Source organism: Salvelinus fontinalis, chromosome 34 (genome assembly GCF_029448725.1).
Source record: "Salvelinus fontinalis isolate EN_2023a chromosome 34, ASM2944872v1, whole genome shotgun sequence".
Classification (NCBI taxonomy): Eukaryota; Metazoa; Chordata; class Actinopteri; order Salmoniformes; family Salmonidae; genus Salvelinus; species Salvelinus fontinalis.
Genome location: NC_074698.1, coordinates 30,969,587 through 30,985,712, shown reverse-complemented (window position 1 = coordinate 30,985,712; position 16,126 = coordinate 30,969,587). Strand labels below are relative to the sequence as shown.

Here is a 16,126-nt window from a genome sequence, read left to right as displayed (position 1 = left end):
CTTCTTCAATTGGATAATATGAATACAATGAGAGTGAATTCCGTATTCAGATGCAGCTGAAACATGTACAACATAAAGACAAGTACACCTTCAGTTTACATGAACTTTGTTCTCCCTCCAACGTGACAACAGCAACAGAAAGAGGATGAAACACGTTCCTGTCTGGTCTGGAGAACAGACCTATAGGGAGAGAGGTCTAAACCACCTGGTGACTATAGACCTATAGGGAGAGAGGTCTAAACCACCTGGTGACTATAGACCTATAGGGAGAGAGGTCTAAACCACCTGGTGACTATAGACCTATAGGGAGAGAGGTCTAAACCACCTGGTGACTACAGACCTATAGGGAGAGAGGTCTAAACCACCTGGTGACTACAGACCTATAGGGAGAGAGGTCTAAACCACCTGGTGACTACAGACCTATAGGGAGAGAGGTCTAAACCACCTGGTGACTACAGACCTATAGGGAGAGAGGTCTAAACCACCTGGTGACTACAGACCTATAGGGAGAGAGGTCTAAATCACCTGGTGACTACAGACCTATAGGGAGAGAGGTCTAAATCACCTGGTGACTACAGACCTATAGGGAGAGAGGTCTAAACCACCTGGTGACTACAGACCTATAGGGAGAGAGGTCTAAACCACCTGGTGACTACAGACCTATAGGGAGAGAGGTCTAAACCACCTGGTGACTATAGACCTATAGGGAGAGAGGTCTAAACCACCTGGTGACTACAGACCTATAGGGAGAGAGGTCTAAATCACCTGGTGACTACAGACCTATAGGGAGAGAGGTCTAAATCACCTGGTGACTACAGACCTATAGGGAGAGAGGTCTAAATCACCTGGTGACTACAGACCTATAGGGAGAGAGGTCTAAACCACCTGGTGACTACAGACCTATAGGGAGAGAGGTCTAAACCACCTAGTGACTACAGACCTATAGGGAGAGAGGTCTAAACCACCTGGTGACTACAGACCTATAGGGAATGAGGTCTAAACCACCTGGTGACTACAGACCTATAGGGAGAGAGGTCTAAACCACCTGGTGACTACAGACCTATAGGGAGAGAGGTCTAAACCACCTGGTGACTACAGACCTATAGGGAGAGAGGTCTAAACCACCTGGTGACTATAGACCTATAGGGAGAGAGGTCTAAACCACCTAGTGACTATAGACCTATAGGGAGAGAGGTCTAAACCACCTGGTGACTATAGACCTATAGGGAGAGAGGTCTAAACCACCTGGTGACTATAGACCTCTGGTCTGGTCAGGACGAGATAAACCACCTGGTGGTGATTATAGACCTCTGGTCAGGAGGAGATAAACCACCTGGTGATTATAGACCTCTGGTCTGGTCAGGAGGAGATAAACCACCTGGTCGTGATTATAGACCTCTGGTCTGGTCAGGAGATAAACCACCTGGTGGTGATTATAGACCTCTGGTCTGGTCAGGAGATAAACCACCTGGTGGTGATTATAGACCTCTGGTCTGGTCAGGAGGAGATAAACCACCTGGTGATTATAGACCTCTGGTCTGGTCAGGAGGAGATAAACCACCTGGTGGTGATTATAGACCTCTGGTCAGGAGGAGATAAACCACCCGGTGGTGATTATAGACCTCTGGTCAGGAGGAGATAAACCACCCGGTGGTTATTATAGACCTCTGGTCTGGTCAGAAGGAGATAAACCACCTGGTGGTAATTATAGACCTCTGGTCAGGAGGAGATAAACCACCTGGTGGTTATTATAGACCTCTGGTCTGGTCAGGAGGAGATAAACCACCTGGTGGTAATTATAGACCTCTGGTCAGGAGGAGATAAACCACCTGGTGGTAATTATAGACCTCTGGTCTGGTCAGGAGGAGATAAACCACCTGGTGATTATAGACCTCTGGTCTGGTCAGGAGGAGATAAACCACCTGGTGATTATAGACCTCTGGTCTGGTCAGGAGGAGATAAACCACCTGGTGATTATAGACCTCTGGTCTGGTCAGGAGATAAACCACCTGGTGATTATAGACCTCTGGTCTGGTCAGGAGGAGATAAACCACCTGGTGATTATAGACCTCTGGTCTGGTCAGGAGATAAACCACCTGGTGATTATAGACCTCTGGTCTGGTCAGGAGATAAACCACCTGGTGATTATAGACCTCTGGTCTGGTCAGGAGATAAACCACCTGGTGATTATAGACCTCTGGTCTGGTCAGGAAAACAGAGACTTTAAGCTCATCTCTTTCTTGGCAGGTTTTATAGAGCAGGGCTGTGTTGTTCAATTGCACAGAACTTGGAGGTGGGGGGGCTGGGGACAAGCATGTGGTATTGATCAGTGAACACAGATCTGAACACAGATCCCAGACCTGGTGTAAAACCTTGGAACATAGCTATGTACCAACACAGATCCCAGACCTGGTCTAAAACCTTGGAACATAGCTATGTACCAACACAGATCCCAGACCTGGTGTAAAACCTTGGAACATAGCTATGTAACAACACAGATCCCAGACCTGGTGTAAAACCTTGGAACATAGCTATGTACCAACACAGATCCCAGACCTGGTCTAAAACCTTGGAACATAGCTATGTACCAACACAGATCCCAGACCTGGTGTAAAACCTTGGAACATAGCTATGTAACAACACAGATCCCAGACCTGGTGTAAAACCTTGGAGACCAGAACTCGAGTGCAAAACACCCACCAGCCTCAATGCTGGCACACAAACACATTCCCAACTCTCAGAGTAGAGGCACAACAGGTCAGCTTCCCCGGGTGTGAAGAGCTCGCACTACTTTACAGAAGTCCTTTAAGTAGATGAACACACCGTGTGACTTTGTGTAACACCGTTTAGTCACTAGATTTACAAACTAGGAGGTAATGTTGCAACAGCGTTTTAAAGGTCTCTTAACAACACATTATGTTAGTAGTGGAGGGACTGGGGGGAGAGAGATGGATGACTGTTAGCATTTCTGTCAGGAGTTTCTAAACACTGGTGTCCCAGCTGAGTACACTGCTCTCTATTGGTTGGTTGGTGTCCCAGCTGAGTTCTCTGCTCTCTATTGGTTGGTGTCCCAGCTGAGTTGATTGGTTGCCACTAGCCAAAGCCTAACACATGCAGATAGACTGGGCTCTACAGCCAACACTAGGGCTGGGACAACATCCTGACACATGCAGATAGACTGGGCTCTACAGCCAACACTAGGGCTGGGACAGCATCCTGAGACATGCAGATAGACTGGACTCTACAGCCAACACTAGGGCTGGGACAGCATCCTGACACATGCAGATAGCCTGGGCTCTACAGCCAACACTAGGGCTGGGACAGCATCCTGGCACATGCAGATAGCCTGGGCTCTACAGCCAACACTAGGGCTGGGACAACATCCTGACACATGCAGATAGACTGGGCTCTATAGCCAACACTAGGGCTGGGACAACATCCTGACACATGCAGATAGACTGGGCTCTACAGCCAACACTAGGGCTGGGACAGCATCCTGAGACATGCAGATAGACTGGACTCTACAGCCAACACTAGGGCTGGGACAGCATCCTGACACATGCAGATAGACTGGGCTCTACAGCCAACACTAGGGCTGGGACAGCATCCTGACACATGCAGATAGACTGGGCTCTACAGCCAACACTAGGGCTGGGACAACATCCTGACACATGCAGATAGACTGGGCTCTATAGCCAACACTAGGGCTGGGACAGCATCCTGAGACATGCAGATAGACTGGGCTCTACAGCCAACACTAGGGCTGGGACAGCATCCTGACACATGCAGATAGACTGGGCTCTACAGCCAACACTAGGGCTGGGACAACATCCTGACACAGACAAATATTACATAGGCCATTTTCAAGGTAACCTGTCACAAAACCAACAACTCCTAATCTTATTCATGACCCAGACCACTTATTCTTGTTTCTCAGGAGAAAGGTGATATACATCGTTTTTTATAATACTTTTTACATAACCTAAAACAGATAGATGATCAATGCCTTTATTTATGTAACTAGGCAAGTCAGTTAAGAACCAACTCTTATTTTACAATGACGGCCTACCCCGGCCAAACCAGGACGACGCAGGACCAATTGTGCTCCGCCCTATGGGACTCCCAATCACGGCCGGGATGTGATGCAGCCTGGCTTCGAACCAGGTACTGCAGTGACGCCTCTTGCACTGAGATGCAGTGTCTTAGACAGCTGTGCCACTCGGGAGGCTATGCCGAAAGGCCAGCCAGCCCAAACCAAAACTTACAAACTGCTTGTCATTAGGCAGCCCAGTTGGCCCTAATTCACTGGCTGGTTTTAGCCAGCCCTCATCTAATCCAGTTACAATCTGGTTGGGTGATACAGCCTCCACCTAGTGTAAGCCAATGGAATCATCGCGGAGAACATACGTTCGAGCTTGTCTTAATACACTTCCTGGACAGCTTCCCACAACACATACAGAGAGGACCAAAATAATATCAAATGTATTTTTGGGGGGGGTTGACCAGTATAGTACATTTCTGCACAGCTGCAATGTTGGGTGCACCCTATTCCCTATATAGTGCACCACTTTTGACAAGAACCATTAAAAGTAGTGCACTAAATAGGGAATAGGGTGTCCTTTGGGATGCAACCGTTGAGAAGGTTTCACCCTGTTGAACTACATCCCAGTTCTCCAATCACAGGCCAAACACTGACCTCATCCTCACGTCTCGTTGCCCATGACAACACACACACACACGCACCGGGTCTTTACAGGACCAGGAACACAGAACACAGCACGCTACCGAGACCCTTAAGAGATTCCAGCTGTGTTCAAAACCATGATTACCTCAACACACACACACACAGTCAGAGACACACACACACTCACACAGTCAGAGACACACACACACACAGAGTCAGAGACACACACACACACACACACACACAGAGTCAGAGACACACACACACACACACACACAGAGTCAGAGACACACACACACACACACACACACACACACAGAGTCAGAGACACACACACACACACACACACGGGGGACAGAACATTATTACACCATTGTATGAAGTGAACCAGAGTGAGCGGCCTTCCATCCATCTTCTACATACACAGGAAAGCAAACAGCTACAGGGGTTATAGGGGAGAAAACAAGCATTGAACAGGATACTTATTAGCTTAGTCCCAAATGGCACCCTTTCCCCTAAATAGTGCACTGCTTTTGACCATACAGGGGGCCATTTGGGACTCAGCCAACGGCGATGGAGCAGGTAGTTGTGTCTGAACAGGGCATTAAGAGCAGCTGGCTGTAACAATAACTCTCTGGCTCCAAGGACATCTCTGTTCTGCCCTCCTCTGTGTCCACAAATGGCACCCTATTCCCTATGTAGGCCCTGGTCAATAGTAGCGCACTACATAGGGAATAGGGGGCCCATTTGGGACGCACCCTGCTACATCATTACATCACATACATCTCACAACAGAGGCTTTGGTGGAGTGGTCTGTTACAACATGAAAGACACAAAGAGACACACACACAGTTCTCACAGGGAAAAGGAATGTTGTGTGTGAATTAGGTAAGGGCCAGGTCTTCCATTCTGACCCCAACTAAAGGGTCAACTAGTTAAGGAAAAGTAAACTATTTGATTTCTTTCAAGTTCAGAATTTAGAGCGTCAGAGCTCGGGTGAAGGCTGAGAGCGTCAGAGCTCGGGTGAAGGCTGAGAGCGTCAGAGCTCGGGTGAAGGCTGAGAGCGTCAGAGCTCGGGTGAAGGCTGAGAGCGTCAGAGCTCGGGTGAAGGCTGAGAGCGTCAGAGCTCGGGTGAAGGCTGAGAGCGTCAGAGCTCGGGTGAAGGCTGAGAGCGTCAGAGCTCGGGTGAAGGCTGAGAGCGTCAGAGCTCGGGTGAAGGCTGAGAGCGTCAGAGCTCGGGTGAAGGCTGAGAGCGTCAGAGCTCGGGTGAAGGCTGAGAGCGTCAGAGCTCGGGTGAAGGCTGAGAGCGTCAGAGCTCGGGTGAAGGCTGAGAGCGTCAGAGCTCGGGTGAAGGCTGAGAGCGTCAGAGCTCGGGTGAAGGCTGAGAGCGTCAGAGCTCGGGTGAAGGCTGAGAGCGTCAGAGCTCGGGTGAAGGCTGAGAGCGTCAGAGCTCGGGTGAAGGCTGAGAGCGTCAGAACTCAGGTGAAGCGTTCTGAATCTAGTTGGAAGATTCCTGGAAGCTGATGATGGAATAAGGCAATTTTGGGGAAATTACCTGAATTTTACAACGCTACACAAGAGGGAGTGAAATTCAGACCTCTACCAAGAAAACACACCTGACAGCAACACATTGTAAGCAGCACGTAGGCTGGCTTCTCCACAGGTCCAGCTGTTGCTGTGAGAGCAGCTAATCTACCAACAGGGCTGTACTGTACAAACATGCAATAAAGAGATCGCTCACGTCGCCACAGGTTGTACATCACTTCTGTGTGTGTGAGCTGCCAGGCTGCCTACGCCCTTATTAAAGACCAGGGGTGTTTCTCTATAGTCTAGAGTGGCTTCCTCTCATCAATGTGAGACAGGCCACGTCCCATATTTAACTATATTCCCTATATAGAGCACTACTTTTGAACAGGGCCCATAGAGCTGTGGTCAAAAGTAGTGGACAATATAGGGAATAGTGTGAAATGTGGATTTGGGAAGCACCGTGAGTCAGGACTCAGTCACTGACACCAACACACCAGTGTTAACATTGTTCTGCGTCGCTCTGCAACAGAGCACATTACGGCCGTACTATCTAACTAGGTAATGGTGGGGACCTACACAAGACACCAGCAGTCCTGACAGACACACTGGAGACGACAGTCTGTCTCCAGCAGAACAACACAACCTGGGTCTTGTTCAGTTGGCACGAAGGACAAAGCGTTAGAAAATTAGGCGAAACTAGGAGGTTCTATCTGTAGCTGTCCAATAACAAATGCTTGCTTTGTGCCCTAACGAACACAACCCCAAACACAGAGGACAGCCACTGTTTTTTTTTTACCCCTTTATCTCCCCAATTTCATTGTATCCAATTGGTAGTTACAGTCTTGTCCCATCGCTGCAACTCCCGCAGGGACTCGGGAGAGGCGAAGGTCGAGAGCCGTGCGTCCTCGGAAACACAACCCAACCAAGCCGCACTGCTTCTTGACACAATGCCCACTTAACCCGGAAGCCAGCCGCACCAATGTGTCGGAGGAAACACGTACACCTGGCACGTGTCAGCGTGCACTCCAACCAGCCAGCCACAGGAGTTGCTAGTGCGTGATGGGACAAGGACATCCCGGCCAGCCAAACCCTCCCCAAACCCGGACGACGCAAGGCCAATTGTGCGCCGCCCCATGGGTCTCCTGGTTGCGGCCGACTGTGACAAAGCCTGGACTCGAACCCAGAATCTCTAGTGGCACAACTAGTACTGCGATGCAGTGTCTTAGACCGCCGCGCCACTCGGGAGACCAGACACTGTTCCGACTCCAACCTGAACACAGCGGGAAACCATTAGTAGACAACTCAAACCACAGCAAGTCTAGTTTGTCTCAAAGACAGTGGTGGTTCTGTATATATTCACACCCAGCACAACACCCCACCAGAGACTGAGAGGACAACACCAGACAAAGTCCACCAGCATACACTAGTCTAGGACAACACCAGGACAATAGAGCCCCTGCTCCTCCAACACTGGTTCCAGAACAATAGAGCCCCTGCTCCTCCAACACTGGTTCCAGAACAATAGAGCCCCTAGCCCTAGCCTCCTACACTGATGGCTCTAGCCCTAGCCTCCTACACTGATGGCTCTACCCCTAGCCTCCTACACTGCTGGTTGACCCCTAGCCTCCTAAACTGCTGGCTCTACCCCTAGCCTCCTACACTGCTGGCTCTACCCCTAGCCTCCTACACTGCTGGCTCTACCCCTAGCCTCCTACACTGCTGGCTCTACCCCTAGCCTCCTACACTGCTGGCTCTACCCCTAGCCTCCTACACTGCTGGCTCTACCCCTAGCCTCCTACACTGCTGGCTCTACCCCTAGCCTCCTACACTGCTGGCTCTACCCCTAGCCTCCTACACTGCTGGCTCTACCCCTAGCCTCCTACACTGCTGGCTCTACCCCTAGCCTCCTACACTGCTGGCTCTACCCCTAGCCTCCTACACTGCTGGCTCTACCCCTAGCCTCCTACACTGCTGGCTCTACCCCTAGCCTCCTACACTGCTGGCTCTACCCCTAGCCTCCTACACTGCTGGCTCTACCCCTAGCCTCCTACACTGCTGGCTCTACCCCTAGCCTCCTACACTGCTGGCTCTACCCCTAGCCTCCTACACTGCTGGCTCTACCCCTAGCCTCCTACACTGCTGGCTCTACCCCTAGCCGTCTACACTGCTGGCTCTACCCCTAGCCGTCTACACTGCTGGCTCTACCCCTAGCCGTCTACACTGCTGGCTCTACCCCTAGCCGTCTACACTGCTGGCTCTACCCCTAGCCGTCTACACTGCTGGCTCTACCCCTAGCCGTCTACACTGCTGGCTCTACCCCTAGCCTCCTACACTGCTGGCTCTACCCCTAGCCTCCTACACTGCTGGCTCTACCCCTAGCCTCCTACACTGCTGGCTCTACCCCTAGCCTCCTACACTGCTGGCTCTACCCCTAGCCTCCTACACTGCTGGCTCTACCCCTAGCCTTCTACACTGCTGGCTCTACCCCTAGCCTTCTACACTGCTGGCTCTACCCCTAGCCTCCTACACTGCTGGCTCTACCCCTAGCCGTCTACACTGCTGGCTCTACCCCTAGCCTCCTACACTGCTGGCTCTACCCCTACCCTCCTACACTGCTGGCTCTACCCCTAGCCTCCTACACTGCTGGCTCTACCCCTAGCCTCCTACACTACTGGCTCTACCCCTAGCCTCCTACACTGCTGGCTCTACCCCTAGCCTCCTACACTGCTGGCTCTACCCCTAGCCTTCTACACTGCTGGCTCTACCCCTAGCCTCCTACACTGCTGGCTCTACCCCTAGCCTCCTACACTGCTGGCTCTACCCCTAGCCTCCTACACTGCTGGCTCTACCCCTAGCCGGCTGACCCCTAGCCTCCTACACTGCTGGCTCTACCCCTAGCCTCCTACACTGATGGCTCTACCCCTAGCCTCCTACACTGCTGGCTCTACCCCTAGCCTCCTACACTGCTGGCTCTACCCCTAGCCTCCTACACTGCTGGCTCTACCCCTAGCCTCCTACACTGCTGGCTCTACCCCTAGCCTCCTACACTGCTGGCTCTACCCCTAGCCTCCTACACTGCTGGCTCTACCCCTAGCCTCCTACACTGCTGGCTCTACCCCTAGCCGGCTGACCCCTAGCCTCCTACACTGCTGGCTCTACCCCTAGCCTCCTACACTGCTGGCTCTACCCCTAGCCTCCTACACTGCTGGCTCTACCCCTAGCCTCCTACACTGCTGGCTCTACCCCTAGCCTCCTCCACTGCTGGCTCTACCCCTAGCCTCCTACACTGCTGGCTCTACCCCTAGCCTCCTACACTGCTGGCTCTACCCCTAGCCTCCTACACTGCTGGCTCTACCCCTAGCCTTCTACACTGCTGGCTCTACCCATAGCCTCCTACACTGCTTGCTCTACCCCTAGCCTCCTACACTGCTGGCTCTACCCCTAGCCTCCTACACTGCTGGCTCTACCCCTAGCCTCCTACACTGCTGGCTCTACCCCTAGCCCCCTACACTGCTGGCTCTACCCCTAGCCTCCTCCACTGCTGGCTCTACCCCTAGCCTCCTACACTGCTGGCTCTACCCCTAGCCTCCTACACTGCTGGCTCTACCCCTAGCCCCCTACACTGCTGGCTCTACCCCTAGCCTCCTACACTGCTGGCTGTTTCCAAATCGCCCCCCTAGCCTCCTACACATTTGCCATGTAGCCTGGGGCAGAAAGAATTGGATAGGCCCTGAAGCCTGTCAGTGGGCAAGGTGGTGGAGTCATTAATATAGCTAATTATCCAGTCCTTTCAGAGAAATAAGACATGGCTAGGAGGCGTATTCAGTAGTGCACACCGTAACAAAACACTTTGCAAAAGAAAATGTTTATTATTGAACAATAATGTTGTCCTTTTTAATCTAGTTTGGTTTGTGGTGTTGTTAAAACCAGAGTAACAAGTGATCCAACTAGGTCTAGCCCAGTTGTTGTTTACAAGTAAAACAATATGAGGTAAGTGAGGGTATGAGCCCTCAGCACAACCTATCCTGATGGAAGTTGGACGGACACACACACACACACACACACACACACACACACACATCAGTTTCTGTGTCACAAACATGACCTTGCTCTATCTCACCCCCAATGAATCAGCTGAAGCTGAATGAAGGAAAATAATCAATGACAAACAGACAAAATACCATCCATCATGTTATCTAGGTTAAGCCACAGACAGTTTGTAATGCCTAACAAGTTGGTAAGACATTATCAAATAAAATGCATGGACCCCTATCCACCCGGATCTGAGGCCAGTTTGATCTCAGCTGAGAGTCGAAAGGGATGAGCAGCAGCACTTTCATCCATACAGTACATACAAACCACCAGAACATGTCATAACATGTCCAATCTGACCACTAGTTGCGACTACAGTCAGTAGGGATTGGAGTAGGTAGCTAGTACAACAACACTCCAGTGAAAATAGTGTTCCATGCAGTTCCATCGCGTTAACGTTATCAACAGGGACTGAACTGAATCAAATTGTATTGCATGAGACACAGTTATATTATAATACCGGTGGTGAACGTGTTGAGAGATCAGTCAATACAATATGTCAAGTCAGCCATTGCATCTGGCAGATCGTGAGTTGGAAATTTAGAGACACTATATTCAGCTTTGGTACTTAGCTTATTGTTACAGACAGACCGCTTCCTGGTTGACTTCTGCACAACCAAACGCATGTCTGTAGCTTGACAAAAGGTCGACAACATTGGACTCAAAACCTTTCCAGCTGGCTTAGCTAGTGGTTATGATCACCCAACGAAGGTGGTTATATCACCAACAAGAACAATTGACGTGTGTAGTATCTCACAGATATACTCTGACAAATATATCTGCGCATTGAAGTGATAGTTACATTCAAACGGGACAATTTGTTCTAACGTTAGCTAGAATCAGCTGGCTAAAACAAAAACTGAACAGCTGACGTTTGTTCGAGTCTACAGTTGACGTGTTAGCCAGCTAGCAAATGCCATGTAAGCTTGCTATAAAAAAAAATGCTAAAATAACAGATGAGAAAATAAATACTATTAACTGTTTTATATTAGAAACTTACCCAAATAAATATCTCCAAACGAACCACTTCCAATTTTTCTGCCCAGTCTGTATCGGTTTCCCACTCTCAATTCCATGATTGACAATTTATAGCTAGCAAGCTAGCTCAAAATCGACAAAAAATGTTTCAGGCAAAAGCCCAAGAAAGTTTTAGTCCAAAATTTTTTTTAAAGACAAAATTATTTCCAGAAACGGTTTATTTTTCTCTCTCTTCTTTCTGCTTCCCGTAGTCTCTCTATCTATCCGGATATAGTAACACTGTCCCTAGCTACAATCCAACAAGCTATCTTTCACCTCTCGTTTTAAAACAATCCTAACGTCATAAAACCATAATACTGGGTTTGTTTTGAAGGTTAACGTGTGTAGTTTATGCTCTTGCTATTTTCGATATCATCCCGACTTGCTTTTCCGAAGATGAAGATGGATTTTGAAAACGTTGCCCTTGTATTTTGCTATGTTCTTTCACCACTGTCTCTGCGTCTGGCTTTTTCCATGTAGCCAATATGCGACTTCTCGCTGTTCAGCAATCTGTTGTACGTCGGTGTCGTCACTTCCCTTAGCAACGGCTGGCGGTGGCAAATATCTGGCATGGGGGAAGGGGGGCTGGGAAGGGCTTGCCTTGACACAATAACAACAAAGCCAGGGTTGAATCAATTTCCTTTGTCCAGCATGCCATGTAAAAGCTAGCATCAGTATTATCTAACTGTCATGTTCACAGTGTGTTTGTTGCTTTTAATAACCTCTTCAACAAGCTTTAATGTTGAGAGGAAATTATTGCACAGTATGTTGAGACACACATCAATCTACAGTTATTTTGTATTTATTTAATTAATTGACATTGTGTAATAGTAGGCCTACATAAGAAATAAGACAAATATATAATTTAAAACAAATAATCTCAATCTCACCTCTTTGTAAACATTAAAAAGGACATGTTGATCAATCAGGGAGTCTAGGTGTGTCTTTAGGCATGGGATGACAAGGAAACGGAGAGATGGCCTGTAAAACCAGGTGAAACCGGATTCCCTGTGTGTGTAACCCTAATGGAACCCTATCATAGTCTAAATCAGGGGTGTCAAACTCATTCCACGGAGGGCCTTGTGTCTGCAGGTTTTTGGTCTTTCCTTTCAATAAAGCCCTAGACAACCAGGTGTGGGGAGTTCCTAACTAATTAGTGATGTTAATTCATCAATCAAGTACAAGGGTGGAGCGAAAACCCGCAGACACTCGGCCCTCCGTGGAATGAGTTTGACACCTGTGGTCTAAATAGTGCACTACTTTAGGTCAAAGGTAATGTACTATATGGAATGTGGTGCCATTTGGGACGCACACCCTGTGTGTAACCCCCAGCCTGTGTATCTGGTTAAAACAAGAAAGGCAATAAACACTACAGAATCACTTGAATAACAACATCCTGTCAGCCTGTTCCACACAGCAACACTTCCTGGTTCAAGAGAAGTGTTACAAAATAAGAAACACACAAAAAAATGTTACAAAGGAAACATAAATTGGTATCAATGTGAACCCACACCCACTATCACTTAGGTTACGTGTGCATTTAAAAAAAAAAAATCATTTGGCCCAGCGTTGTCTGGGTTTGGTCGGGGTAGGCTGTCATTGTAAATAAGAATTTGTTCTTAACTGACTTGCCTAGTTAAATGAAAAAAACAATTTTTAAAAATATATGCGTTGACCCTTTTAACACCAACTCTTTTGACTCATCACATATGCTGCTGCTACTGTTTACTATCTATCCTCTTTCCTACTCACTTTATCCCTACCTATATGTACATATCTATGGCTTGGTACTGGTACCCCGTGTATATAGCCAAGTTATCATTACTCATTGTGTATTCATTCCTTGTGTTATTCATTCTCGATTTGTCTCTCTGCATTGTTGGGATGGACCCGTAAGAAATATTCCACTGTTAGTCTACACCTGTTGTTTATTAAGCATTAGACAAGTAACATTTAATTTGATTTTAAATGCCCTGATCTGCCCTCACCCACCAATGGAAAAGAACAAACTATACTAAATATTTACACAGACGTTTTCCTGCTGCTCCTAGTTCTTAGTAACATCTCTCAGCCCTCTCTGTCAATATACTTCTCCACCCTGCTTTGCCTGCTCAGGATACAAGCAGCAAGTTGATAGTCTCATTTCACAGCCGCTCAGTTAGTACCAGAGAACCACCCACCCCCCCATGGGACCTCTCATAACACACATGATCAATGCCCTCTGTTAGTTCTGACATAACTGGGTGGCATGGTTTATGCCAAGAGGCATAAACTCCACTTATCACTCCAGTTATCCAATGATTGACTTTTTACAATCATGGCTTCTAGGAAGGGCCATCGAGAGGTGTAAAAAGGAATGAGGAAAGGAGGAGGAGGTAGGGGAGTGGTCGAAAACAACCCCACTTATCTCCCCTACTGCCGTCCTATCATGACGTCTATTTTATTCAAGGAACAGTTCACAGTCATTCGTACTGTGATAAGACTTGAATCTGTCAGTCCATCTGGTGTAGGAAGTATCTGTCAGGACATGTTGTCATGACGTAGCCGTGACGTCGCCGGAGCAATGACTCAGCTCGCCCCTCCAGGCTCCAACACTTTAAAGACCAGGGCATGCTGGGTAAATCAACCGCTCAATCAAACTGTCAGAGTCCCAAATGGCACCCTATTCTATATGTAGTACACTGGTTTTGACCAGAGCCCATAAGGGTAGTGTAAAGGGATTGGGACTAGGGTGCCATTTGGGACGGATGTCACTGAGGAGATTCAAATGTCTCAGTCAGTGAGCGAGCGAGGCTTCACACAACCAGCCAGGCATGAGGACTGGGCTGTTATGAGTCATTCTGGTGTTAGCAGTTGATGTTATTCTTTAATAACACAGACCCCAAACCAAATCAGGGGGAGGTAAACAGGTTTATTCAAATAGGACAAATCATGCTTGGAAGTAGATGGTCATTCTCTCCTGTCCTCAGTGATTCTCTCCTGTGGTTCTCTCCTGTGTTTCTCTCCTGTGGTTCTCTCCTGTGGTTCTCTCCTGTGGTTCTCTCCAGTGGTTATCTCCAGTGGTTATCTCCAGTGGTTATCTCCAGTGATGCTCTCCTAGTGGTTCTGTCCTGTGGTTCTCTCCTGTGGTTCTGTACTGTGGTTCTCTCCTGTGGTTCTCTCCTGTGGTTCTCTCCTGTGGTTCTCTCCAGTGGTTCTCTCCAGTGGTTCTCTCCAGTGGCTCTCTCCTGTGGTTCTCTCCTGTGGTCCTCTCCTGTGGTCCTCTCCAGTGGTTCTCTCCAGTGGTTCTCTCCAGTGGTTCTCTCCAGTAGTTCTGGGAGATAGGTTTGTCAACATAACTTGCGTCCATCCATCCATGTCAGATCAGAGATCGCTTCAAGGAAAGGATGTGTTATAAGTATTCAAACTGGTTGGCTTGGCCTGTTACGTAAAACTTGAGTTAATTTGACATCTATATATGGCACATTGTCTGTGAAATCCTTCAGATACCTACCACACCTTAGCTGATCTACCTACCACACCTTAGCTGATCAACCTACCACACCTTAGCTGATCAACCTACCACACCTTAGCTGATCTACCTACCACACCTTAGCTGATCAACCTACCACACCATAGCTGATCTACCTACCACACCTTAGCTGATCTACCTACCACACCTTAGCGGATCAACCTACCACACCTTAGCGGATCAACCTACCACACCTTAGCTGATCTACCTACCACACCTTAGCTGATCTACCTACCACACCTTAGCTGATCTACCTACCACACCTTAGCTGATCTACCTACCACACCTTAGCGGATCAACCTACCACACCTTAGTTGATCTACCTACCACACCTTAGCTGATCAACCTACCACACCTTAGCTGATCAACCTACCACGTGTGAAAGTGTGTGTGTTGCCTGCCTGTTGTTCTATTGAAGCCTGTCAGGGGACTTCAATAGGAATGACTTCCAGTTCCATTACCCATGGCTGTCAGGGGACTTCAATAGCAATGAATTCCAGTTCCATTACCCACGGCTGCCAGGGGACTTCAATAGGAATGACTTCCAGTTCCATTACCCACGGCTGTCAGGGGACTTCAATAGGAATGACTTCCAGTTCCATTACCCACGGCTGTCAGGGGACTTCAATAGGAATGACTTCCAGTTTCATTACCCACGGCTGCCAGGGGACTTCAATAGGAATGACTTCCAGTTCCATTACCCACGGCTGCCAGGGGACTTCAATAGGAATGACTTCCAGTTCCATTACCCACAGCTGCCAGGGGACTTCAATAGGAATAACTTCCAGTTCCATTACCCACAGCTCCCAGGGGACTTCAATAGGAATGACTTCCAGTTCCATTACCCACGGCTGTCAGGGGACTTCAATAGGAATGACTTCCAGTTCCATTACCCACGGCTGTCAGGGGACTTCAATAGGAATGACTTCCAGTTCCATTACCCACGGCTGTCAGGGGACTTCAATAGGAATGACTTCCAGTTCCATTACCCACGGCTGTCAGGGGACTTCAATAGGAATGACTTCCAGTTCCATTACCCACAGCTGGCAGCCTGTGAGACTGTGCTTCATCTTTCCCTCTAAGTGAATTTAGAGTGATCATCCGGATCCATTCTGCTCCAGCAGATATATGTCCGTCTCCCAAATGGCACCCTATTCCCTGTATAGTGCACTAAATTTGACCTGAGCCCAGAGGCCCCTATGGGTCCCTGGTCATAAGTAGTGCACTATACAGGGACTAGGGTGCCATTTGGGACACAAGAGGATATAATCCCCAGAGAGTACAGCTGCTGTCTG

General features: G+C 48.7%; 1 protein-coding gene across 2 annotated transcripts in view; it reads right to left on the bottom strand.

Moving 5' to 3' along the window:
* The window catches only part of LOC129833729 (casein kinase I), an 83,911-nt gene extending 72,055 nt beyond the window's left edge, over nucleotides 1-11,856 (bottom strand). For both annotated transcript variants that reach the window (XM_055898511.1, XM_055898510.1), the window contains exon 1: nucleotides 11,304-11,856. In XM_055898511.1, coding sequence (XP_055754486.1) covers nucleotides 11,304-11,379 — 76 coding nt within the window. In that variant the 5' untranslated portion in view covers nucleotides 11,380-11,856. The remainder of the gene's footprint in view (nucleotides 1-11,303) is intronic.
* Nucleotides 11,857-16,126: the final 4,270 nt, after the last annotated feature.